The sequence below is a fragment of the Anser brachyrhynchus genome (assembly GCF_964034855.1).
Source record: "Anser brachyrhynchus genome assembly, chromosome: 12".
Lineage (NCBI taxonomy): Eukaryota > Metazoa > Chordata > Aves > Anseriformes > Anatidae > Anser > Anser brachyrhynchus.
In genome coordinates, this window is record NC_137707.1 from 1237038 (window position 1) to 1262554 (window position 25517).

At 49.2% G+C, this 25517-nt stretch overlaps 1 protein-coding gene across 7 annotated transcripts in view; it reads right to left on the minus strand.

Annotated features, from left to right (window-relative positions):
* The window catches only part of NFAT5 (nuclear factor of activated T cells 5), a 57975-nt gene extending 34306 nt beyond the window's left edge, over positions 1 to 23669 (minus strand). For 2 of the 7 annotated variants that reach the window (XM_080552068.1, XM_080552066.1), the window contains exons 1-2: positions 23262 to 23668; positions 6865 to 6990 (exon numbers count right to left, since the gene is read on the minus strand). In XM_080552068.1, the coding sequence (XP_080408194.1) occupies positions 6865 to 6990; positions 23262 to 23334 (199 nt within the window). In that variant the 5' untranslated portion in view covers positions 23335 to 23668. Of the gene's footprint in view, positions 1 to 353; positions 373 to 6864; positions 6991 to 23261 lie in introns of those variants that run through there. The other 5 variants (XM_080552070.1, XM_080552069.1, XM_080552067.1 and 2 more) reach the window with 4 other exon arrangements.
* Positions 23670 to 25517: the final 1848 nt, after the last annotated feature.

Below are 25517 nucleotides of genomic sequence, written 5' to 3' on the forward strand. Positions count from 1 at the left end.
TATTCACAGAACCACTGGACGCAGGAGAACAAGTTCAGAACAAAACCAGAAGGATACTATGTGCAAAATTTCCAGCATCAACCCTTGCATTGCCAAAGGCTTTACAGGTGAAAACCAGAACTTACAAAGTGGCTGCAAACCTGCTTTCAACACCTCACATGCCAAACTTGGGGTTCTACATTTCTTCTTCTTGTATTACTGATGTAAAGTCAAAAACTTTTCCAAAAAGAGTTTAGTTTCAAATCAGTATCAATCCACTATTTAGAAACAAAACAAAAAAAGAAAAAAAAAGAAAAAAGGAAAAAAGAAAGAAAGAAAAGAGACTTATGAAGAAGTCTGAAAACAAGACCGACCTATACCCTGGGTGAGATTGGATGGGTTAAGTGTCTCTGGCACTATTTGTCTTCACTATTGACAGACACTGTCACACAACCCACCACACGATGCCTGTCTCTGAATGGCGAAGCTAGAATGCAAGTTAAGTGTATTAATAGAGAAAAAAAACTAGCATCCCAGCAAATATAATAAAGCAATCCAATTCACCAGTTATTAAAAAACACTCAGATTCAAGATAGGTAGGTTAATTTAATTTACATTAAGCCCAACAGTGTAAATTCCCCTTACATTCACATGCTGAACCAAGCAGTGCATTATAATTTGGGTGAATACACCAATCTGTTTTTATTACCAATGACATCCATTATTTAATTAGCACCGAGTTCAGGTGTCTCAGCAGAACCTCTGGGAGCGGCTCGGACCCAGCAGTCCCGTTTAGCTCGGGTCCCTCCCGGCTCGGAGCCAGGCAAGGCAGAACTCTAGGCCCCCTCAGCTGCTCTCTGCAAGCTCTCACCTGTCTGTCCCTCAGCTCCCTCCACAGCCCACTGCCCTGAAAGAGCGACTGTACAACGATATCGTGACCGATGGGTCCAACAAAGAACGCTTCACATTAGGAAATGGCCTCTCTTGTTCTTTAGGTCCATGGTCATTTTTTTTCTAAGGACTTAAGAACTCCTCTTGGCCTTCAGGAAGTCTTCGATGCCGGTACTGCAAGTGCCCAAACAGGAGCACGTCGAGGTTGTTCTCCTTTTACCCTTCTCTTACTTGTTTTTTCATTATTTATTAAGGAACAAGAATTTCTCCTGTCACAAGCATTTCTCGAGCCCTTTTGACGTAAGAATAGGAGCCGCTCAGTGTAAGAATTTGCCATCCGAAATCTCTCAGAACAATAGAACAGCTTGTGTCTGAGTCAGTATTCTGGAAAAAATGGGGCTTACTGGCTCTGTAAGACTCAGGAAGACTGAAAACAAACTTTAATTCGAAAAAAAAAAGAAGATCTGGGGTATATCTATGCAATCCTCACGTGCAGTTATCAGCAGGCTCTGCTCCACGCAGAGCAGCAGAGGCGCTCAGTGCGCGCACAGCCCCACAGGACTCCAGTGCTTTAACTGAAGTTACAGAGAACACACCTAAAAGGTTTCCATGAAACGGAAACGATCAGAGAAACCTTCTTCCTCGGCATTCCCTAGGGATGAGTGCTCACCCACAGCAGCGATGAAGGAGCCTCCCCCGGCCCCTGCGGCAGCCCCTCGGGGCGCTCCTGAAAACAAACTGGTTCGGAGGCATTAGTGCCGACAACCAGAGCGGCCTGGGCACTGCACCAGGACTCGGCAGCAGGAAGGTGAATTTCTAGAGCATTATGGTCTGGCTTAGATTAATTCCACAAGAAAGAAGCGTTTGGCACAAGCGAGAGAAGCGCGCGGCAGACAGCCGTCCCTGGAAGACGTCCTCCAGGAGGTGACAGGAAGGCGCTTCCAGCCGGGAGGGGGTGGGAAGGGGAAGGGAACGGCCTACAAAGAAATGGAAGTTTTTACAGTCATTGGAGATCGACTACAAAGAAGAATCTTTCTTTTCCTGATCGTTTGTTTACATCATGTAATTATAAGCCCAGGAAAGCAGAATTCGTAGTGGCACTCGTATCCCCTTTGAAATTTCTGGTAATTATTTCTGTATCAACAGGAAAAACTGACTAATGACACTAGGAAGGATGACAAACCAAGAAAATATTTTCATTAAAAATAAAAATTAAGAAGTCTAACTATTCGAGAACAAAACATGTCTTCATTTTGAAGCTGTATTAGAATATTTAGCTTGGAAATTATGTAAAAAGCTTTATCTTCTCAGGGGAAAATGACCCATATCCTTAGCGCTTGGTCTCTACCCTGCAGGTAATCCAAGTATTTTTAATCCATTTTGCTACAGTAGCGATTTAGAAGCAAAGCTTTATTTTCATAATTAAAATGACCAGAAACACTTATACCAAGTACTTCAATTACAGCTCTTTGACCAAAAAAGCAAATTACTTCTATTTGGGACAAGTAGTTTGTCCCTTTACTTAAAAGGGGTACAAAATTGGAACAAAAAGGTAAAATTCCTTTATTTAACAAATATTTTCCTAGGATACAAACCTAAGCCAGAAAAATTCAATACATAACAGTTTAACTGTATCTAAATGTGAAGAATGCAGAAAGTGTTCAGTAAACACATTTCAATGGCAAAAAAAACTCTTTTCCCCCTTTGTTACACCACCACCACTCTTTGTGAATTCAATTTCAGATAAGAACTGGAAAATGTCAGAATGGAAACGACACAGGAAATAATATCCTGAAGAGCAATACGAAAATATGGAAGGATATATTTGCCTCTGGTAAATGGAGAGCAGCATAAGAGATCATCAACAAGCTGAAGAAGCTCATTCCAAAACTCTGCTACAGAAAGAAGGAACAGATGATAAGAAGATGCAACAGTTTTCTTCACTGAGGCTCTGAAGGTTTGAGCATTCTTGTCACTGGAAATAAAAGATGAATATGCAACACTTGTTTAAAGTACATGGCTGAAAATGCTTTGGAATCATCCCCAAAAGACAAGGACAAGGTGTTGACCTACTAACTAGAAGGACACCTTTGATGAAGGACTTGAATTAGCAGTTTGACTTTTAAGCATTTGAAGTACTTGTTCAGTGTGTCTTGATCAACAGGGGGAAAAAAAAGTCAGCCTTTACAAGCAACTGAAAAGAATCGGGCATCCCTCCTTACAACTGGAGCTTAAAAGACTGTGCAGAAGGCGTTATTAAAGCCTCAGCCACACTTATTTCATGTAAGAAGTCTCCAGCCACAGCTTACAATGATATTTCTCAACAGGACACCTTCATGTAGTTCAAGAGTCTGTAAGATGATTCATACTTAATGTGTTCATGGAACTGCACCAGGCAAAGTCCTCTTTTTCCTGTCCCCTGAACAAAGACATTTGTAATGCACACAGCAAGCAGAGAGAACAGTTTCTAGGAGTAAAACCAAATCCTTTCCCTCCTTTCCACTTTCCAGAAGTATAACAGAATTAAAGCTTGAGATAGCAGCTTAGGTTGCGAACAAGACAGCTCAAAATCCTAGAGTTCTATTAAATTATACTTGCCTGATTGTTATTCAGAGGGTGGGTAATAGCCCTTTTGTCTGGATTAATGAATATGAGATACACATTTATTAACAAGTTAATGAATCCAATCAGCAACATTCCATTTTAATACTTGTAAAGATGTTCTGTAAATTGCAAGACATATTTCAAAATGGAAGAACTAGAAGTCTGCCCCTGCAAGGTCATCATAGCTAAAAAACAGCCCATCCTGCTCCTCCGAAAAACCTAGGAAGTTAACTGCAGCAATATATATCTCTTAACCATAATGGTATTTTTATGGAACAAAACCCCACAGCAAAGTGCCTGACAGAAAAGCCTCAAGTATGTTGAATTTCAGCCAGACACTATCTTATTCTGTGTCCTGGGAAGCAGAGAAAAAACTGTGTTAACTATTACAGGGTAGTTAAGAAAATAATAAAAAAAAAAGTGCCTCATCACTTAATATCACTCCCTCTAACGTAATCCTCTCATTATGAAGAGTAAGCATATGTGTTATTGACTTCTAGATACACTGTGCTAGCAGCATTTCAAATTAGCCCTTCCTTTAAAAAGTGAGAGTAAATGAGATTACCTACAATGCTACGGAGGCTGAACTAGCATTTCTTCATCATTTCCAAAAAAAAATGAAGTTCTGGAGCAAGTAAAAGCTGACGAAAACCACCAACAAATAAATGAGACTAAACAAGGGGGAGATTTCAGAACAAACTGGTTTACGCTACAGGACCATTGGTTGCCAAAGTCATTTTTCTCCCTCACCCTCTCAACCTGTGCAGAGTCAACTACCTGAAAACATTAAGGACTTGAAATAGACAAATGAATTGTCTAATCTGTCTTTAACATTAAATTTAAAATATATGTTGTCCTGTACAGACACACAAATATACACAGGCTGCTTTTCCTGTTAAGAAATTAGAGCTGCTCGCTGTGCCCCCTGTTTTGGAGCGCAGCCTGCGGTCCTGCTTTCCAGGTAAACGCTTCTCTAAGATGCACTATTTTCTTTCAAGTGTGTGGTGGAGGAGAGGAAAACAAACCACTAAGACGCTACACAAAAACTACCTGCTATCATCCCCTGGCTGAGTCTGCCTAGAGCCACGGGGAGTCGGGCACCCGCTTCCCTCTCCAAGCAGCAGCCACGCTGCTTTGGGCCGGGGCTTATCTCTCCCTACATGTGTACACAGCGCAACTGACTGTGGAATTATCCTGGTCATCACAATTATATGTTTATAAAAGACCAAGATTCAATTGTTCTAGCCCTCACTGTAGTGGAAAGTGACATAACCAATGAAAACAAACTAGTCTTTGCTCTGTTTTCATAATATTTTTTTTTAACAACTTGGAGAACTGTCATTTCTTGTACACCTAATGCTCCCGATCCAAGTTTTAATGGCACCCAGACACTTAACTGTCTCGTCACAACGCTCGTGGAAGGCCTCCAAAGCCCCAGCTCAGTAAACAACTGAAGCCATCACGAACTGACAGGCACTGAGAAGCTCGCTCCACCTCGTCTTACTGCTCCTTCCTCCCGCTGCAGTGCTCCCTGCCTCACGGCACCACAAGCATTCCTGCAGACGGGCTGCGAGCCAAGGGGGACAACCTGCCCCTGGAGCAGGTCCTTCAGCCAGCACGCTGGGCAGCACGCAGACAAAACCCTCTTCTTTGGCAGGACTGCCAGCTTGAAGTCTTTGTGAAACCACCGTCTCTGATGCTGAAAAGTGTTCTTGATTGAATGAGTGTCTCCCCCCCTTTCAGCGTTTGCAAATAAATCTCTACACTATTTGTAGTTTTTCATTAAAGAAAATCTTGCTGCAGTTTAGCCCAAACACAGCTAACACCTTCTTAGTTTTTTAGAAGGAACTGGACTGGCTGTTAGCATACACTAAATACCTGCAGGAAACAGACATTTAGTTCCATTCATCTCGAGTGTTTAATTCTCTCTGTTAGATACAGAATTAATTAGCAGTTTGCATCCATCTGTGGATTTAGAGTGTAACAGGGTTTGTGTTATTTTTGTTTTGTTTTTAAGATCTCGGTTTCTACAGGATTTAGTCACTGCTGTATCTTTGAACAAAGCCAATCATTAAATATGTTGACTTTAGAAATACATGCCCAAATTATTTTTGAATAAGTGATACAAACGTATCAAATCCTTTCAACATTATTAATAAAAACATCCATTTTTTCCCCCACATACAAACTGAAGTTCCACTGCACACAGTTAAATCCACAGGTTCTCTCAGAAGAGGTCTGGCAAAACATGAATGGTGAGCAGTGCTGTAAAGTTTCTCCAACAAGTCTAATAATGTCGTTTTAGTTCTGACCAGGATTCCTGTGCCATGCAAATCTGGGAAACATTCTTATACAAATATTCAATGCACATGAACTCAGAGGAAAAGAAATAATGCAGCTATTAGAATCTTCGCCTTAAATATATACATTTTAATCAAGCAACAACTTAAGACCAAATTGGAAAGTGGAACATGACCTTGTAAGAAACACGGGGATCAAATTATGCAAAAAAAAAAAAAAAAACCTCATCCAATGAAGAAAGATGCATCGATCGGTTTTCCTTTTTTCCTCATTGCATAGATGTTTAGTAATCTATAGAGGTTACTGAAAAGAATTCCAGATGCAAACCAGCACTAAGACTAACCTCACAAATGAGAGCTTTGCCCTTAAATCCAGACTTTATTTTTAATGAAGACCAATGACAGAGTCTTTAGACTAAAGTCTAAAACACGACTAGGAGTAAGCTGGAGCAGAAAACAAAGACAAAAAGGTCATGTCTCATTTTTATACGCTGTCAGTTAGAAAGCTAACTAATTTATCAGTTTACAAATGTGCCACCCTGACTAATGTATTACATTCTCACGCACATGTAAATTTTGTAATACATTACAATAGAGCTGTGCTGCAACAGAGTTTAAATACTAAGCTTTCTCAGACCTCTTAAGAGAAAACATGACCTTTCTTCCTCCCTACAGCTCCAAAAACCTTCACGGCCCAAAATGTAATCTCTTATTCCATTTTTTACACTTGCTACAATTGTTATACAGTCGGTCAGCATTCTGACTCAGTTCCAAATAGGTATGTATACCTCTGAAGACAGAATGCATTCTAGGAATTAACAGGCCTGTGCTGAGGGTAGTAACAGAACAGCAAAACAGATAACTTGTTTCTTATAGATACATCCTCCATGAAATACAGTAACCAGTAATTTAGAAGACCTGGTAGTTTAGATCACCTAGTTTAGCTTGATTTATACTACCTAAATTCTCCTAGAATGAACTTGGCTACTTCTCCACAAGCTTTTTACAATCAAAACTTTGCCAGCACTGTTCATGTTGGCCAGAACGTTACAAACCTTAACAAAGCAACTGAATAAATGAGAATGCTTACCAGCAGCGACTACAGCTGGAGGAGGCGAACCTGCCTCGCCACCGCTTGTTTGGCTCATGGATGCTACAGATGTTTCTCTGGAAGGTGGTAACTGCAGCTCCTTTGGGAGAAGGTCATAGACAGATTCTGTTGAACGAATGGAAAACAAAAAGGAAAAGGGTTTGTTAAGAAATATTCGTGTTCTGTAAGAGAGAAGAAATAATGTTTTTGTCTAAAAAGATATGACCTATGATGTGACGTTCTCAGAACCTTCCTAAAAAGTTACATTAGGTACTCGGAGACCCTAACATTGTGGAATAAAAGTTATTTCAGAAGACAAACCACGGAAACGCGAAGATACACGTTCTCAAGATTGAAACGAAAACACACAAGTTTGTTCAAAGAAATAATTCATGAACTTCCACAGAAGCTGTACTCATTTAGAATGAAAGAGCTGACGGCAGATACCAAGAATCACGTGAGAACCAAAGACAAACCTGCTGCCAGAATCCAACCTGGGCAACATTCTACAAAGTCTTCCCAGGAAAGCATCAGCTCGTTACGTAAGATTCCTTCCTTCCATTTTTCTTGCCTCGAGCTTTTTGATAAAGTGACGTAGAGGCTCCTAAGCAAGCAGTCTCCGCTAGAAAAACTGCTAGCGCCAACCGGCATTCACGGGAAGCTCTCTGACCCGCCGAAAAGGGATTTGTGACTTGGGTCGCAGAGCCGCAAGGCGCAGCAGCGCAGGCACACGGGCTGGCAGCAGGTCGCCCGGCTGGGAAGGGCTCTCGCTGCACGGAACGACTCCGAACGCATCATTAGGTTACCTGAGATAATTACGGCTTCGCTTCGGCACGGGCACGCAGCTCTAAGTGCACCTCTTCAAGAGGACCCATGAAAGATGCACGGCTGTTTCAAACGCCCAAGGCGGGGATGCAAACAGCCCCGCTGAACAGATGCGAGCTGAATCGACAGCTCTGCACCACAGAACTCTAGGAAAATCCCTTATAAATATTATTTGTGTGCCTGAGACAGGTATGGAAAACTCGATGCAGATTTTTAAAGTCATTGTCGCTCTGCTTCCCAGCTGGGCAGTAAAACTTAGCAGCAAGTGTCATTCACGCCAATCTGCTCCCGTACAAAAAGCGTTAGCGACAGAGCCTGGCAGCATACTTTGTGAACCACAAAATCCCAACAGCTTTCAGAGAAAACATTTACTTATTTCCATGCTGAATGGCCCTTATAAGCTCGGCCACTGGCACTGCTGTCAATACGTCAAAAATGTCTCCAAATAGAACGTGGCGTTTGGAAACCACGAGGTGCGTGTTGGTCTATTTTCTGCTGAATTACAGATTTTCTTCAAGACGAGTATCTTGATTCAGGAGGCCGATGAAGTAATGAGGTAGGACTGAGCTTTAGGGTTTGTTTTTGTGTTTGAGGGTTTTTTTTGTTTGTTTTAATATTTACTTCTCAAAAGTGACGAAGGTTCGGTCAAATCTGCTGCTTTAAAGGGACGCTCAGATCCAGAGCTCCCAAAGCGTGTCGTTTCTCAGGGAACCGGTAATTTTATCTACCACAAGCACAAGCACGATCTCTGTGAATAACCCTATCAATACGGTAAGGAGGGGGAGGGCAGGAGGAGCAAGCATTAGAATGAAGCACATTCCCACAGATCCCCAGACCATTACGAGCCAAGGCATGCTCAGCTTGCACCACACCGCCAGCCCCATCCCGAGGCACCGGGGAACGGCACCCAGCGCCACGGAGGCACCCAGCGCCGGGCGAGCGGCCGCCCTCCGCCCAGCCCGCGGAAAGTGTCCCAGTTTTTCTTCCCGAGGGCGCAGGCTAACACGCATCCCTAGTGACCCGGGCTATAGGAACTGCCGTTTCCAAACCTTCCTCAGGAATCTGAATTGTGCCGGTGCCTTTAAGAACGCTTGCCACATCAAACCTGCTCTGAACTGATCAGACTTCAAATGAAACTGTGTTTTCACCTAAACACAGGCCAATGTTTATATATGCTGCGCTATAAATAGCATTAAAGCAAAAACTGACAAATTCCAGAAAGATTAGAGTTGTTGCAAGGAAACCAATTCTTCCCAGAGGATATAGCTTCTCCCTGTGCCTGCTATCGCTCTCAAATAGCTGACTCCCTTCCTCGTCTCTCAGCTCACCTCCATCACCACTTTGGGGTTTCTGTTTGGTTTTGAACACACACACACCCTCACAAACACACACACTCACTGCTGCTAGAACTTTGCATTTATTCATGTGGAAAGCATCCACAAAAAGAAAAAGCCGTTGTTATCTAAACTCAGTATTGCTTTTGAAAGAAAGGGAAAAAAAAAGAAATTAGCATCATTACGTATTTCTATGTAATTAGCAGGAAAAATATGTAAACAAAATTCCTGTCTTCAGCAGCCACTGTGTTGAGTAAAGGAGTCAGGATTCAGTCAGCTGACAGCACAAGTGCCTCGTAATTTATTGCTTATTTTAAATCCCCTTGAAGAACGTATCTGTTGATGCTGAGATCCCGTTCTTCTCTAGCAGCAGCTCCATTTCTACCCAACATTCTCCTTAAATACATTTTCTTTCACTATATAGAAAAAACTGAACCTCAATTTCAGGATTATTGTTGCCATGAAGTATAAACAAGATCCACACACGAGCAAAATAAAAGCTAACAAATGCTCAGCAGCAGCCAAGAGGCTCATGCTCAGCCCCACACACAAACCTCCACCAGTTTCTGTGCCACGCATCCGTGCCATCGGCTATCGCACGCCCTCCTCGCAACGAGCTTCCAAACCTCGCATCACCCCTCCAAATGCCTCACTGGACTAACTAGGTGAGCCCAGGCCTCGCAAATCCCGGTACTGAAATCAAGGACACACGGGGAAGGGCAGATTTACAAAAAAGAACTCTAAGTGTCAAGTTTCTTCAACTGCCCTTTATCCGATTATGCTGCCAGCGTAATCTCTCCGATCAGCTGCCTGTAACTTTGATGTGCCTGCCAGTTATGCTGCCAGGTCAGAAAACTGCATTTCACGTGGCTACACCAGCACAGCCCAGCCCCAGATACCGAGCCAGCACCCCACACGGCAAAGTTTGACATCTGGGGAGCACAAGATTCTGCCAGCGCGCTGCTTGAACCTGCACGAAGCATTCAGAGTTGAAATATTAATGAAAACCAATTAAAGCAATACGGTAGCAGGGTTGCTTGTTACCGCAGCTCAGCACCAGCGCAGCGGGGCCAAGAGCAGCAGCCTGGACACGACGCAGGGCCGCCAGCAGCACTCACCCACCGCCTCCGGGCCGGCAGGAGCAGCCGGTGCCGCACGCAGCCGGACCTGCAGCACTTCGGGAGCTGCACACCACTGAGATCGGGTCGCTCCGCGCCCAGCTTCTGGAATGGAGACAGACGCTATCACTTCGACTGGATGGGAGGTGGGAAGGGGAAAGCGAGGTGGTTTCCCCAGGACAGCTAATGGAAGTAGCTGCAAACGAGCAGCTCAGCACTAAGGCAGCAAACCCAAGGCGCAGCTCCCGCGCTCCCTCACTCGCGGCGCTTGCAAGGCTTCCCTGCAGCTCCCCACGCTGAGCGTCTCCAACGACTTCTCAGCTGCAGGCACGCAGGAGTCTCAGCTATACGGCCTAAGAACTGAGATTTCTAGCGACTTAGTGCCTCGTTATCTCTCCCTGTGCCGGGACTGGCTGGCGAAGCTGCCGAAGACATCGTCCTTCTGCAGCGAGGCCCGGCCACGCTGCTCGCAGGGGGCGCGGAGCCGGGGCGTTTTCCACTGGTCGTGGCGGTGCTTGGCCTTTAGGTGCACATCCTGGAAATCTCTCCCCACTCCTTCGGCCTCCTGAACAACAGCAAGATAATCCCTGTGTTTTAATAAGCTCTCTGCACCGAACGGCCGCCCACTTGATCCCTACTGATATTAGTCTCCTCACCATGTTTTAATACCACACAGATTTGGCTGCTTCTTCCCAAGCCATTTCCTCGCTGCAGCACATGACAGTCACACCAGAGATTAGACAAAACCTTGGTGCACTCTTCTCACCAGCTGGCAGCATGCTAGCAGAAACCCCTTCTACAACTGTACTCCAAGCTGATCAAAAAGCAAGTATATAGGCAAGGAGAGCTGTTTATAAGGAACTAAATTTATAAAAAAAAGCAATTAGAAGTACATGAACCTGCAAGTAGCTTCAGCTACATGGGCTGTGAGAAAAGTACAACGAAGCACATGTACTCTGCCAATGAAAGAGGCCCAAGGAAGAAAAAGTGGTGTCCGTATTCCACCACATCCCCAGGTAAGCATAAAAAATCAGGTTCAAAGTGCCCGTGCGTGCGTGCATACAGATTCTGTGATTCCAGCAGTTCACATTAAGGTGTGAGCTTTAAACCTGTACTGCCAAGGCTGCCCAGTGTCAGCCACGGGCCTGTCACTCCTCACTCGGAAGGCAGCTGCGATTTAATACAGCTACACATGCAATTCAGGGCCTTCCGGATCCTTTTGTAAAAGGCACTAAACCCCAAACGTATCCTACACCTGAAAAACCAAGGCCTCTGATTCTGTCCGAAGACCCTATGCATTTTCTTTTATTTTTAAGCATGAAGTTTGGTTCTACCCAGCAGCCCGGTGCCTGCGACAAACAATACGGTTTAGTGGCTGAGCGTGCTGCATGCCAACAGCTCCGCCACAATAGCTTCGCTCACAAAGGGTTTTCAAAGAATGACTGAGGGGTGGGAGAGTTACAGCAGCCCGAAATACTCGGCGCACAAGCAGAGCCTTGCTTTGTTGCCAAACGTTGGCGTTGTGTGACCCTCACGGACTCACTGCGTACAAAAGCCTGGGTGTGGGAACACTTCCAAGCCGGCGTGCGGGCTGTCAGGAAGAACCCGCCGGGGCCATCCGATCGCCCCGTTCTCTGCCCGCCCCCAGCCCCCTCCAAACACCCACCAAGGACACAGTGGTCCTCCCATGGGTGCCAGGAGAGGAGCTACCGAGCGAGTTCGTTACCACAGTGCAGAGCGATGGACGTACGGATGTGCTTCACACACCGCGGGCCAGCCCTGAGCCGGACGGGCTTCAGAACCAGCACCGCTACGGGGGCAGCGGCTGCTCGCGCTTGCCCCGGGCTCCGCAGCCACGACGTGGACGCGGGCAGGAGCATCCCGGAGCTCCATGGAGGTGTGGAGAGTCTGAGGAGGGCAGTGAGAAGGGACGGCGCCTGCCACATGAACGCATCCCTTTTTTTTGTCTCCCCTAACATCCTACCTACTGGCCTTGATGCACGCCCCGTGAAGCGCCCTGCAAAGCCGTCGGTCTGACCCTCCCGCACCGGCACTCCCCGCAGGCCACGGGACACACCACGGGGGCCTGGCCCCACGCTCAGCCCGCGAGCAACGCCCCCGTCACACACCTCGCAGCACGGCTCAGAACAACGGGACGAGACGCAGGCCTCCGTTCACGCTGCGGAGAGCAGCGAGGCCTCCCGCCAGCGCTCCTCTCGCCGTCAATGCTGGCAGAACTGTACTGCTGCTACAGCAACAGTGGCAGGTTTTCAAAGAAACTGCAGTGTATACAAGGATGTTCCACACAGCCAAACATAAAATCTTCCTTCCAGTCCCCTCTGGCTTCAGACAAAAGCAGCAAACCCTAAATCAACATGATTCATGAGCATGCAGGGAAAGGCAGATGCCATCATTCTGCCTGCCCTAGAAAACTTTGATTAAAAAGTTTGTGCTGCTGCAACTCCACTCCCAAGACGCAGCCGAGGCTCTGGCGCTCCGTGCCGATGATGCAGCACCGGACGCTGTAAAATCCAAATCCTGCCTGCAAGTACTGCTGCTCCGACAGCGAAACGCACCACGAGTGTTAGTAAAGAAGAGAGAAGAGCTTGCTGAGGGACACACACTTCTATTTTAAACAAAGATGATCAGTAATATATTATGAACCAGCAAAGTCATTAACATTTTATCACAACAGCAGGATCATTGCCTCTCGTATTTAAAAATAAATAAACGAAATCTGAAAGGTTTTTCCTTCCTTTTTTTAAAGAAGCAAGAATTCATACTAAAACGCTAGTATTAAAAGGGTAATCTTGCAACCAATTTATAACCGAACACAACTCGGTTACTGAAGAACGGCACCAACCGTCAGAAAAGCTGCTAATATTCACGATTCTGCACAGCAGGGTAGGGTTGAGAAATTAATCCCTTTAAAGTTGAATTTCAGCAACTGACAAAGGCATGTGTGAGCTGAACTCTGTTTATGGCATACATCCAAATATCAAATAAAGCTTTCCTGGCTGTGTTTCAGTCATCCCCATTCACAGCTCAAAGAGCACTTTTGTAAATGCAGACAGACACTATAAATCCTGGGTCCTGTTTGCATCCAATTTTACAAATCTCAGAAAGAGAGAACGACTTTATTTACTGAGTGTCACTTCAAGAAACGGACCGGTAATGACTTACTCAAGCATCTCTCCTACGCAGTTGTAAATTCCAGACTAAACCCCAAGAACTCCGAGAAACCAATAAAACACCACGAGGGAGCGGGCAGGGGAACTGAGGAACGACAGAACCCCAGGTACTCGAGCACAGCGGGGCACCACTCCACAAACCTGCTAAACCTCTCAACCACGTTTGAAAGACTTGATTACACACGAGTAGTGTTTAAAGATGCACATCTCGCATAACCCGGAATGGGAAGAAAGAAGAAAACACCTGTTGGCAATACCTTAAGAATTAAAAGAAACCAGTCCAACGCTCCCATGTTTTGATCTTCCGGCACCCAGGAAACTGAGCTGAGGTTACCCTTTGGAAGGGCTCCGAATCCGACAGGTGTGACAATTCAATTAAGGAATTCAAACAACTCCATTTTGCCATCTAACAACTGTATAGAAAATGTTGTAACAATGACACTTCTTTATTTGTGGTTCTACACCAAACTGAATTTTAAGGATAATTGGTTTTCTCCTGTCTTCACACACTGTCACTACAACGACTTACATTCTCACATGCTCAAAAAACACCAATACGCTATGTCCAAAGAACAAAGATTAGCCGTATCTATTTCTCATCCACTTTAAAACATTGCTATTGTTTCAAAATCAAAATTCCCTGGGAACGTAGAGGTGCTCCTGCCAGTGATGCCAGTTCCGTAGGTGCAACACAGCACCTGAACGGCAGAATATCCTGAGCTGGAAGGGACCCACCAGGACATCGGGTCCCACTCCAGGCTCCACTCGGGAGCACCCAAAACCCAACCCCTGTGTCTGGGAGCAGTGTCCAAACGCCCCGAACGCCAGCAGCTCGGTGCCGTGCCCACTGCCCCGGGGAGCAGACAGACTTTCACTACATTGCAGCCACCTCTCAGATTCAGTATTTTATTATGAACAGGGGGTTAGGAACTGTGTTCATGAGACTTGACGTGCTCCCTAGCACACCTACCACATCCACGGCCCCTGTGCCACACACGCGAGGTTCCTGCATCTCACCAGCTTCCCCTGGCTATTACAAGATCCCATGTGAGGGGGTAAAACTGCCCCAACGCTGAAGGACACGAAGCAATAGAGGGCCGCCTGGATGCTGCACACACCTCCGTGCCCAAGGCGCCTCGAACACGGCACACGAGCGCTGGGCCACCCGCTCACCTTTCTGCCGCGCTCAGCACTAACGGCAGCGCGCCGCTGCGGGCTGCTCTGAACGTGCTCAGGCTGGAAGGGGAAAACAGGAAAATGAAAAAAAAAGATTGGGCATAAAATCCTTTTTAGCGAGCTGGAATGCTGCAGCAGACGCACGTGTTGAAGAGGACTTGTACGAAGCACGCCCTGCAGAGCACGAGGCCCCAGGGCTCCCTCCCGGCCCCGCGCTGTCCCAGGAGCAGCGCTGCTGACACACACCCGGCGCCCCGCACGCTGCAGGTATGGATGGAGGGCAGCAGCGAGGGGCACTCCAGCCCCCCCGGCAACATGCGTGACAAACACAGCACCTGGAAGGAGCTCCTCGTGGAAACCCAGATGCCAGTTGTTTGTAAAATCAGGTATGGAAAGCGTTAAGCAAGTTCTTCTCCAAACATGTTCGCAGATCACTCTCAGGAGACAAGTAGGAAACTAAGCCAAACATTTAATGGCAAAACGTGGATAAAAAATTCTTTTCTGTACTGCAGAGCTAAAGTCCCAGTGGAATCAGAGGGAGAACAGCAGTGAAAGAATGAGTGGAGTAACTGGTGTGGAACTGCCAAGTCGTATAAAACACAAGGATGGTGATACCAAATCAAACTAAGTATTGATTAGGCCATACCTCTTCTCTGACAGCAGCAAACTACAAGGAAAAGCTTACAAGAACTAGGAAGTCTAGAACAGAATACCTTCCAGGTTCTAACAATCAGCTACAGACTAGGTCCCTAGCTTACGGGCTGCCCTAGGCAGCTGTATCCCCTACAGATCTAACTCATTTATACTTCTACCCAGAACATTTATCAACTGTTTCTACAATTAAACAGTGTACCAAAATATATGCATATCTTGTTTTAAATTGCCGCCTGGTCATTGCACTGGGTGTCTTTATCTCTGAAGCCATGAAAAATAATAAATAGGCACGGCCTGTTTATCTGCGGCGTGCCATCCATGGCTTTCAGACTCTTCTTGTCCACCCGCTCCGCTCAGTTCTTCTTCAGTTCTGTGTGCGCAGCACTGGATACGCTCAAGCTTGACATGGATTCAAGGAAAGACACCGTAACAGAAGGTAAGCCTGCTGAGGGTTAGAGTTCGTGGGGATAATCAGCTAGCACGCCGGTAATGATCCTGTCCGAACCGATATAGCATCCCTGTCAAAAGCTGCTGGGGATTCCAGCGTGCCTCGTCTCAGACTTCGCTGCCCCAGCACGCTTACAGCACACTGTGACAGCCCCTCAAAAAGCACAGCACACCCGCGGTTGTACTTCAGATCTCCCCGGTCGGTTAACGTGCCTTTCCCTCCTCAAATTCTACGGAGGGGAACCTCGTACTCAGAGTTTCTTCGACAGGTAACGAGTAGCCCACTACACTAAGCGTCTGCCTCAAACTCCCAGAGTGCTTCAGCTTGCTTTCATCCACGTCTAAAAGCTTAATTCAGTAAAAATAAAGCCCTATAGATTCCCTGGCTCAGGGGTAGAGAGGTAACCTTACCAAATGAATTCTTTTGCTATTGTATTAATGTATTGGAATACCTGCACGACAAGCAGCACTTCATTTTACTCTGAACAATCTAATCCCTTCCCTGCTACCACACCTCTAAAAGCACTTCTTTTTTTTCTCCTTAAGTGAGAGCACTGAACTTAAAGTACCAAAGCTTGAACCCAATCCTTTCAGGCCACAAAATAATAAATAAATAAAAGATTTCCCCACCCAGTTAAAAAGCAATTCCACTCCGGGTATGGCTCAAGTTTCAAGGAGAGGCAGATGGCTCTGTCTAGAATTCAGATGCCCTAAAAGAAAAACAAAGCAAGTTTTATACCCGGATGAAATCTGTGCGCAGGCAAAGGAAGGGCCCTGACCACGCTCACTCAAATATACTTATAGATGAGATTTATTGATTTATTTTTAACCCGTGAGGCTGGTCAGACACTGCCATTGGTTGCCCACAGTGGTCACGAAGTCTCCATCCGCAGGGGTGTTCAGACCCAAGCGGCCGCGGTCCCCAGCAAGCCGCAGCTCGCGCTGGCTGATCGGCCTCGGCGGCTGCGCGACACGCTCGGCTCCTCTCCTGCCCCTGCACAACCGGTACCCCTCACTGCTTTCACAAGCCTAAATCCAGTTCCTGGGGTCTGCAACATTTACTTGTGAGACAAAACCGGGGCAATTATTTGGTAATGTTTTAATTGGAATGCATGTTCTAAACCAAGACACATTCTTTCCCTAAAAAAAAAAAAAAAAAAAAAAAAAAAAAAACCTACTCAAGTCTTTTAAAATGGGAGACCTCCTCATTCCTAATATTAAACTGAGGAGACAAACTTTAGCTGGAAACAGGAACAGAAAGGTCCTGATACCGCTGCTGTGCCCCGACCCAACTGCGCGCACGAAGGCAGGGGCAGGGTACCAGCGGTACCGCCTCACACAGCGCACCGACGCGCTGCCTGGCAGGAACTCTGCTACCGCCGCAGCTCAGGAGCCCCGGCTGCCAGCAACACGCTGACGGGAGCGGAGTATAACCTTAATGGAGGCGGATTGGCACGGACAACTCGCGTCTTCCTGCCCCGTTTTACAAAGCAGCCTGCACAGCCACCATCAGTTAACAGCCGCGCGAGTAGATCGCGTTCCCCCACGCGCAAGGAAACAAACTGCCATCGGTTAATGGAAACCACTGCTCCCCGCAGCTAATTCTTTTCCAATCGCTCTGCAGTGCTGCTATCAAAACTTACAGATTCTGCTGCTCAGCAAATCCGTACAAAGAAGAAGTCAGGCCTGCAAACCATGAGACTGAAGCAGCTGGCCTGGAGGTGTCCGTGTGTCTGAACCGGAGTGAAGCTCCAACACCCAGAAACTTTTTATTCTTGTCTTTAAGCCTCTTTCTTCTCTGTAGGCTTCATCTTGCTGTGCTGTCCTTTGTTCGCCAAACAGCCTGAACTTTACCACAACTCAAATCTGCTTTTAACAAAAGAACTTCGTGTGACTTTGGCATTTTGCATTTGTTTTATAAACTCGGTAAGATGATCTGAAATCCTTTCTAATTGTTTACAAAACAACCATAAAGCCGCTGTAGGGACAAGGAACCGAGGGAGCTGGGAGAGCGATTCTTCAGCGCGTTTCTGTAACCAGAGAAACCTTTCCTCCTCCCAGCCTCGCAGCGATGCTCGCCACACAGCTCACCAAGAAGCACCCAAGCGAGCACCGTAACAGAAGGGACGTGAAGCACTTACATTTCTAACGCTGCTAGAGCGCCGCACGCTTTTGCAAAGAGCAGTTACTTCGAGTTTTACTGTGCCCAGCACAACCCGCTGTTACAACGCGGCTCAGTTAGACCCCCGAGCTCATCGCAGTCGGCGCCTGAAACGATCGCTGTACCTACTGACGGGAAAGCCCAAGCTGGGCTCAGTATTTTCAGCCTCATCGGTTTACTCTTTACATAAACACAGGGGAGATAACACACGTGATAAACTGCACGGAGATGAGCACATACCTTACTTCACCTGCACTTTGGCCACTCATCAATTTCTGCAAGGCTTACCGGCATATCTGAACTGCAAAACCAGGTCAGGCTGTTGTCTTTTTTGTAAACGAAATCATTTCTAGTCCTTCTTTTTCTCCAACTCGAAGTAATTTCCACCTAAATCTAAGTAATCTGCCTATCAATGTGATCAATCAGATCAAGACTCCATACGACTCATTTGAAGTCTGGTAATTGTTTGTTTTTTTTAATCAGCAGACCCCAAAAGTCAAATATTCTGTTGAAAGCTTATAAATAAGCCAAGAAAGATCAGATGCCTTATAAAAATTGGATGGTCTTAACCTACGATCTGGGAACAAAGGACAAAATAAGAGGTTCTTGACTATGCTGAAGAGCAACAAGCTATAGATTCCCCTTACGAGCAGCTTCGATGGATTTCAAATATGCAGGTCCTGAACTAACTGAAGCCCGGGGCTGTTAGAGTAAGCACAGAGAATGCAGACAGAACTTTCCAGAGCGAAACGAAGTACAAGGGATGCAGGGTGGCATAACCTTGTGTCAATGAAGAGTATGATGAACTGAAAAAATGAAGATGCAGGTGGGAGGAAAGGAAGGTACTGAGAAACACTTTCTTCCCCTGCAGCTATCAGAAATACCTGTACAAGAACCAGACAGTTTTCCAGCTTCTGGGCCCCTGAGAGCCCTTCAGAGTGACAGGCACCCAGCTGAACTTGCAGGCAGACGACAACGGAGCCCAACCCACCGTGCACGGCCCCCAGACCCAGCAGCACCCCCCGCCGAGGAGCGGCTCGCGGGGCAGGGGGAGGCGGGCGGGAGCCAGCAGGGCGCTGCTCCGCGGAGCCACCCCGCGCCCCAGGCCAGCAGCCTTTGGGCAGCAGCAGGCACAACTCGAGGAGCATCTCCTTCCGCAGCGGAGCCGGTTTGGCAGTTCCACCTCGTCTGCTGCTTCCTCCACCGCTTAATCCCAGCCCTCGAGATGCCCGGTCTTGTCTCGACACCACCGCTCATGCAGCTGCACAGTAAACTAGAGCAGGGGGCAGAACGACGTCAGAAAATCCGATCAAAAGCACGGCATACTCGTTCTAGATTGGTTTCCCAATCCCATTCAGCTTGCGGACACGAGAAAACAATCGTGCTGGCACAATTTAGAGAAGAGCGCATGGGTGGGAACAGGCAGCGGGCGCGGGGCTGCTCGCACAGCGCCGTCCCTGCACTTTTCGAGTTACGGCGCAAAGAGCTGCGGACTCAACGTCCTCCCCCGGCCCCAAATCCTGACGTGATCGTCCTGCAGCACCACACTCCACGGTTCTGATTTTAAAGCCAATTAGCTAGAAAGATTCAAAAGCGAACCAGAGAATTGCAAGGCTGACAGAGCTTAAGGAACTCTGGCAGAATCCACGTCCAACTGCCTTATGTCCCAACCCCAGCCGCGTGCAGTCCGTCCCCACCGGTGACGCTCGGCACGGTTTGCCTGCTCCGGCACCTTCTGGGAGGTGCAAAAAGAAGCTAAGCACCACGTGTTATTTCTGTCACCAAAACTGCTGGAATTAGTTCTAAACTTTAAAACTAAAAGCAGACCCTTAAGATTCGTGTGAAGCATCTGTTCTGCCTCTCGGAGATAATTCATTCACTGCCTTGCTGCAGTTACCTCTCGGGTCGTGGAACGAAAAAAGTTCTAGTAGAAAAAACACCGCTAAGCAGCACGTGTCCCGCATCGGCGGCTCAGCGAGCACAAGTAGGCTACAGTCACCGAAGGGGGGAAGGAAACGGAGTTGTGCCTGTGTGACGTTTCCAGGGCAAGGGAGCTATTTAGGACACTGCTAACATTTTTCTTGTTGCTTCCAGTTCCAGAAAGTCTCGCAGCTTCACAGTTGCTCAGATATGTGAAGCAAAAACAGAGGGAGGGAGCAGGGGGGATAAAAAACTTCTGATCTTACTTGCTCCAGTGAAAAAAAATGCACCTTTTGGTACACACGTTACTTTTTAGTTGCTTACAATGAACGCGTTAGCTAAAGCAGCACATTTCATCAGCTCGCATTTAGTACCTGACACTGGATGAACTGCTTTCATCACATTTTTTTCCCTCTGCCCGTTCGTCATGAATAGCTAACTTTGTTAGACTTGAATGCTGCATATGATGCTCAACCACAGGACAACTAGCCTCGAGGTTCTCGGTTTTGCGCTCCAGTGATTTTTCTACTCCGTTACTAATTTGTATGCACATTTTGGTTGTTTTATTTCGAAAAGGACAGCGCGTTACGTAAAGATGGGAAGACTGCAATTTATGGCCATCTCCAGGATCTCTCCAGCAGCTCCCATCCTTCTGCGATGGCTACAAAGCACTCACTTTTAAAAATACTGATTATATTTCAGAAGCTGGATTTTCAGTGCTCAGCACAAGTCAGTTCTTCAGACGCCGCGGGGATGAGCTCCAGCAGCAGGCCTAGGCACCAACATTTCGCGTTTATTTTATTTTTAACAGCCCTAACCGGCCAGATTCCAGAGGCCTGCAATTTGGGTTGTTTCACTATCATTTTCAGCCAACACAAGCTGGCACGGCTGCCGGAGGAGTGGTCCCACCCTTCCCCACGGCCGGTTCTCACATGTCCCGTCCTTGAGTCAGCCTAAGTCATTCATGAGGGCCCACAGCAAACACGGGCAGGAGGCTCATCTAGGTCAAAGCATAGCTCCTCTTCCCCTTCTTTTTGGGGGGCAGGGGATGGTGAGAACGAAGAAGGGAAGCGCGGAGTTAATTTTGATAGGATCGGTTCCCCAGCCCAGCTCGTCGCACAGCTACAGAAACGTTGGCACGAGCGGAGGAAAAAGGGAAAGAGGGGACGAGAGTGTTGGAGCTCGGCAAGCGTGGATTCGCGCTGGCTGGAATGGCTCACGGGACTACGCAAAAGTATAAACCGGGAGAGAAGGTACTTGGATACTCAACGAAAAAGATTCTCTTTCCCAAGGTAAACATAATAGGAAAAAAAAATCAAATGAATAATCGGATCAAATTTTAAGTTACTGATGCTCGCTTTGTATTGCCATTTCACCTCAGGTCTGCGTGTTTTCTGAAGTTTTGCCGAACATTTTGACAGGAATATGAAAACAGAAATCTAACGTGAAAGGGCCGTGCAAGCAAAAACATTAACGCGTAGCGACAGCACACGCTGATGACATAACGCGGCCTCTCCAGGGAACAGGCCAAACCATACCACAAAAAAAATTGCACTAGCATAAGGCACATCTCGAGTCACCGGAGTTTCAAATATAACTTCACGTTTTTTCTTTTCTTTTTTTTTTTTTTTTTGAAGAGCAGACAAGCACACTCCAACCCGTGCACTAATATTCTTCTACTTGAGTTCCAACAGACTCGAGTACAAACACCAGAAAACCTTGGGACTCCCACGAAGACCCCAACCTTACGGCTTGGCCCACCTCCGTGCTCCCGTCTCCAACACGCACCGGCGAGCAGCCCCGGCCGCACCGGGGCAAGAACTTCGTTCTGTCACCCCGCTCACGCTGCCAGGCCCGCAGCCCGGGTCCCAGCAGAGAAGTTACTGGCCCCGGTTCAGCTGCGGCTCTGGGAGCGTGCTGCCGAGGAGCTCCTCGCACGCCCTCATCACAAATGCATAGTTGTGGCTCCCTCGCGGCGTTCAGGCCTCTCCCTTATCTCATCGGGTGCACCTATGCTCCGATCCAAAGGATAAGTTGACAGGGTAAGTTTATCCAGAGTGTAAGTCCACAGGATAAGTTTATCTGTGTCTATCTATAAAACTAAATAAAAAAGCAACCGAGCGTGTTCTGATTAATCAGATAACCGCTAATACCTTTTCCTAAATCCAGCTAAAGTCGTACGAACGTACCTTGCAGCAAAGAGAATAGATTAATTATTACTGTAAAAGCACATTCATTCATTCTAAATTTCAATTTAAATTAAAATGCATTTTAAATTAACATCTCCTTGATCTTCTGTTATGACAAAACATAAAGAGCAATCCTTGCTTCGGCCTCTTTACGGCCATTCACCGCACTACACACCTCTATCATGTGCCCTCTCGTTTGCACCAGGAGGCTCGTTACAGCCACTCGAAGCGTGAGACGTCCTTCTGCAGACCCCCGCTAGCTCTGACCCCACATCAGTGCTGCCGGAGGGAAAATCCGCTCTTAATCAACCCTTCTGAGGAGCTCTTCCTACCTGACCCAGACACTCAGCCATCCTGTTAACTACAAACAAATTAAGATTTCTGAGCATTCACAGTAGGATCGGTGAGCTCACAAGTTCTGCTCAATTAAGCGTGAGTCCTTGAAGAAGTTCCGTGCCTTACACAGAAGGCTTTTATTTAGATGTTTACTCATTATTTAATAACATACACTTTTTATTGACCGTATTGGGAATTTGAAAGGCCAGTTTGATGGGGTTTTATTACTTGTATTTTTACTTTTTTTTATTTTACCAGATCCGCCCTGTCTCAAAAAGCTTCTCCTTCTCCCTTCCATTGTCCTCACCAGAACCGAAGCCAACTGGAGTACGACGGACAGCAGGAGGCCTTGGATCCCCTGCAGCCACACGTCCCCAGGTACCCCAGGAGCCATCCAGCCACACGTCCCCAGGACCCCCCCACCCCTCACACAACTTCGGGCCCCAGCAGCGAGGCGCTGACCGAGGGCAGCCCGGGAGCTCCCAGGTTGCACTTTCATTCGCGGCCGCGCTTTTATTTCTTTTAGCTTTGGCACTAATGACACATGACTCACGGTTAATAAGCGCATTGCGAGCAGCTTCAAAAAAAAAAAAAAAACCCTACCAAAAAAAAAACTTTAATCTTTGCTCCGGCGTTAGCCCCGGCCGCTGCCCCCCCCCCCCCCCCCCCCCGGGCGGCGCAGGGCCCGCTCCGCACCCTCCGGGCGCTGCCCCCGGTGCCCGCAGCGCTGCCCCCGGCCCCGCACGGCCCCGCCAGGCCGAGCCCCGGGGCTGGAGGGGCCGGGCCGCGGCCTCCCCGGGGCCGCCGCCGGGGTGAGCGGGGCCGCATCCGCGTTCCCGGCCGCGGCCCGGTCGGGAGGCGGCAGCCGCGAGCCCCCCGCCGCCGCCGGAACCCGTCGGGACACATTCCTGCGGGCTCGGGCCTGGAATGCGCCCGGGGGAGCCCGGCCCGAGGCGGGGGAGGGAGGGGGGGGGGGGGTAGGGGGGGGGGTCGGCCCCGCGGCCCGGTCCCGGAGCCCCGCGCAGCCCCCGCGCAGCCCCGCTCACCCTTGGAGTACAGCGACTTGGGGGACTCGAGGTCGAGGTCGGCGCTGAGCAGAGAGATGAAGTCCGAGGGCATCGCAGCTCCGCGGCCCGGCGGGGCGAGGGGCGGCGGCAGCGGGGCCGGGCCGGGGGGGGCCGGCCGGGGGGGGCCGGCCGGGGGGGGGCGGCGGGCGGGGGCGCGGCGGGACGGGGCCGGGGACGGTGCCTCGGATCGGGCCGGGTCTGCTCGGGTCGGGTCTGCTCGGGTGGGTTCGGGCCGGGCCGGGCCGGGCCGGGGGCTCCGCTCGCCGTGGGGACCGGGCGCCGCCACCCGCCGCTGACAGGAGCCGGCCGCTGCCAACGGAACGCGCCCGCCCGCCCCCTCCGCTGCCGCTCTGCGCCTGCGCGGCCCGCGGGGAGGGGGCGCGGGCCAGGAACCCCGGCGCCGCCGGCCCGCGCATGCGCCCCGGGAGGAGGGGGGAGGCGCGGCGGCGGAACGGCCCCCCCGGCAGGGCCCCGCGCGCATGCGAGGAGCGGCCCGCCGCGCTTCCTTCGCTCCCCGCGCGCCGGCGGCGGAGCCGCAGCGCGCGTGCGCGGGGCCGCGCGGGGAGGGGCGGGGCGCGGCGCGGCGGCAGCGAGCGGCGCGGGGGGCGAGGAAACGTCTAGAACGGGGAGGGGGGGAGTGAGGGGCCTCGCGCGGGGCCGTGAGGAGGGGAGAGGCCGGGGCGGGCGCACGTCGGCCTCGTCCCAAAAAACGTCGGCATCGTCGTCAGAAATCGCCTGCCTTGTCCCCAGGAAACGTCTGCATTGTCCCCAGAAAAAATCTGCATTGTTCCCAAACAACTTGCCTTGTCCCTAAAAATAGCCCGCTTTGTCCCCCAAAAATGTCCATCTTGTCCCCAAAAAAACATCTGCCTCATCTCCAAAAAACGACCGATAAACGGGTAAAACGAGGCAGGGGGCCGCAGGTGAGGCGCTGCGCTCGGTGCTGGGCCTGGCAGCACCAGGGAGAGCCGCGCACACCACGCACCACGGGGCATCACAGAGCCCGAGGGCCATTGGGGTGGGAGAAGCCCCCCAAGATCTCCTGCTCCGACCACCCCCTACCACCGCTGTCCCCCCCAAACCATGTCCCCAAGCACCACGTCCAACCTCTCCTTCAACACCCCCAGGGACGGTGCTCTGCCAAGCACAGCAGCACCGAGTGACAGAAACCGGGTGAACTGCCGGCTATAAACCCAGCAGAGAGAATTTCTGCCCGCCGGTCCGGAGGGATTATTGCCTCCCAGAGCTGCGCGAGGGCCCGGTGCGGCCGTCAGAAGCGCGCAGCGGGGAGGCAGGGGAGCCGAACGCGCACAGCGCTGCGCAAATCGGCTGGCTCAGGTTACGCGGCCGTGGATTTAAAAGGATTAGCTGATAAATTTACTGAACAACTGGCAATTTTTTTACAATGGGAAGTTTAGAGAGAGGAAAAAAAGCTGGGGAGTAGTCATGTTCAGGAGAGGCGAAGGGAGAGGTTGTGCGGGGAGAGGCCGAGCTCGTCTGCGCTCAGGCCTGGGGAGGCACAAACACGGCTGGCAGCGAGGAGAGGATGTCCTTCCCCGGAGAGGCAAGAGAGCTGCTCTCAGGATGGCCCTAAAATATGAAAACCAAATGAAGCATCCAGGGAGAAATGGCAGGCTGCCGTCTAATCACCTCCTGCGGAGGTAGGGAGGGGAAGCAAAGGCTTTCCGAGAAGGTGCTGCTGGCAGGTGGGCTGCGACAGGGGGAAAGCCCGTCCTGCTCCTGGAAGGGGAAGCAGGGAAGGACAGAGCAATGAAGGAAAGCAGATCAAGACAGACCGACAGGCAGGGCATGGTGAGGCATGGCGAGAGGTTTCCTGGTCGCTGCTGCCAACCCAAACCGGAGTTGGGACCTTTGCCCCCAGCCTCCAGCCTTGCCCCAGACCTGGCTGAGCTTTTAGCCACAAGGGCAGCTACAACGTTTAACCAAATCTGCCTTCTGCATGTTCCCACCAGCCCCGGCACAGGCTCCACGCCGGCTGTACTGCTGGGCTGCGTGGGCAGCAAGTGAAACCCAGCACGTGTTCCCTGCCCAGAAAATTTGGGGATGGTGCAGGAGGAGTTCAAACCAGCTACTCGTGAGGGCTGAAGGTCACCAGTGACTGGCACAGCCCAGCGGTTTTGATACCAAAACCCAAAATCTGCACAGCTTTCATGGACTAGCAGGACTTTGGGCTTGCTTAATGCCACGGGTAGATGGACAAAGGAAAGGCTGCCC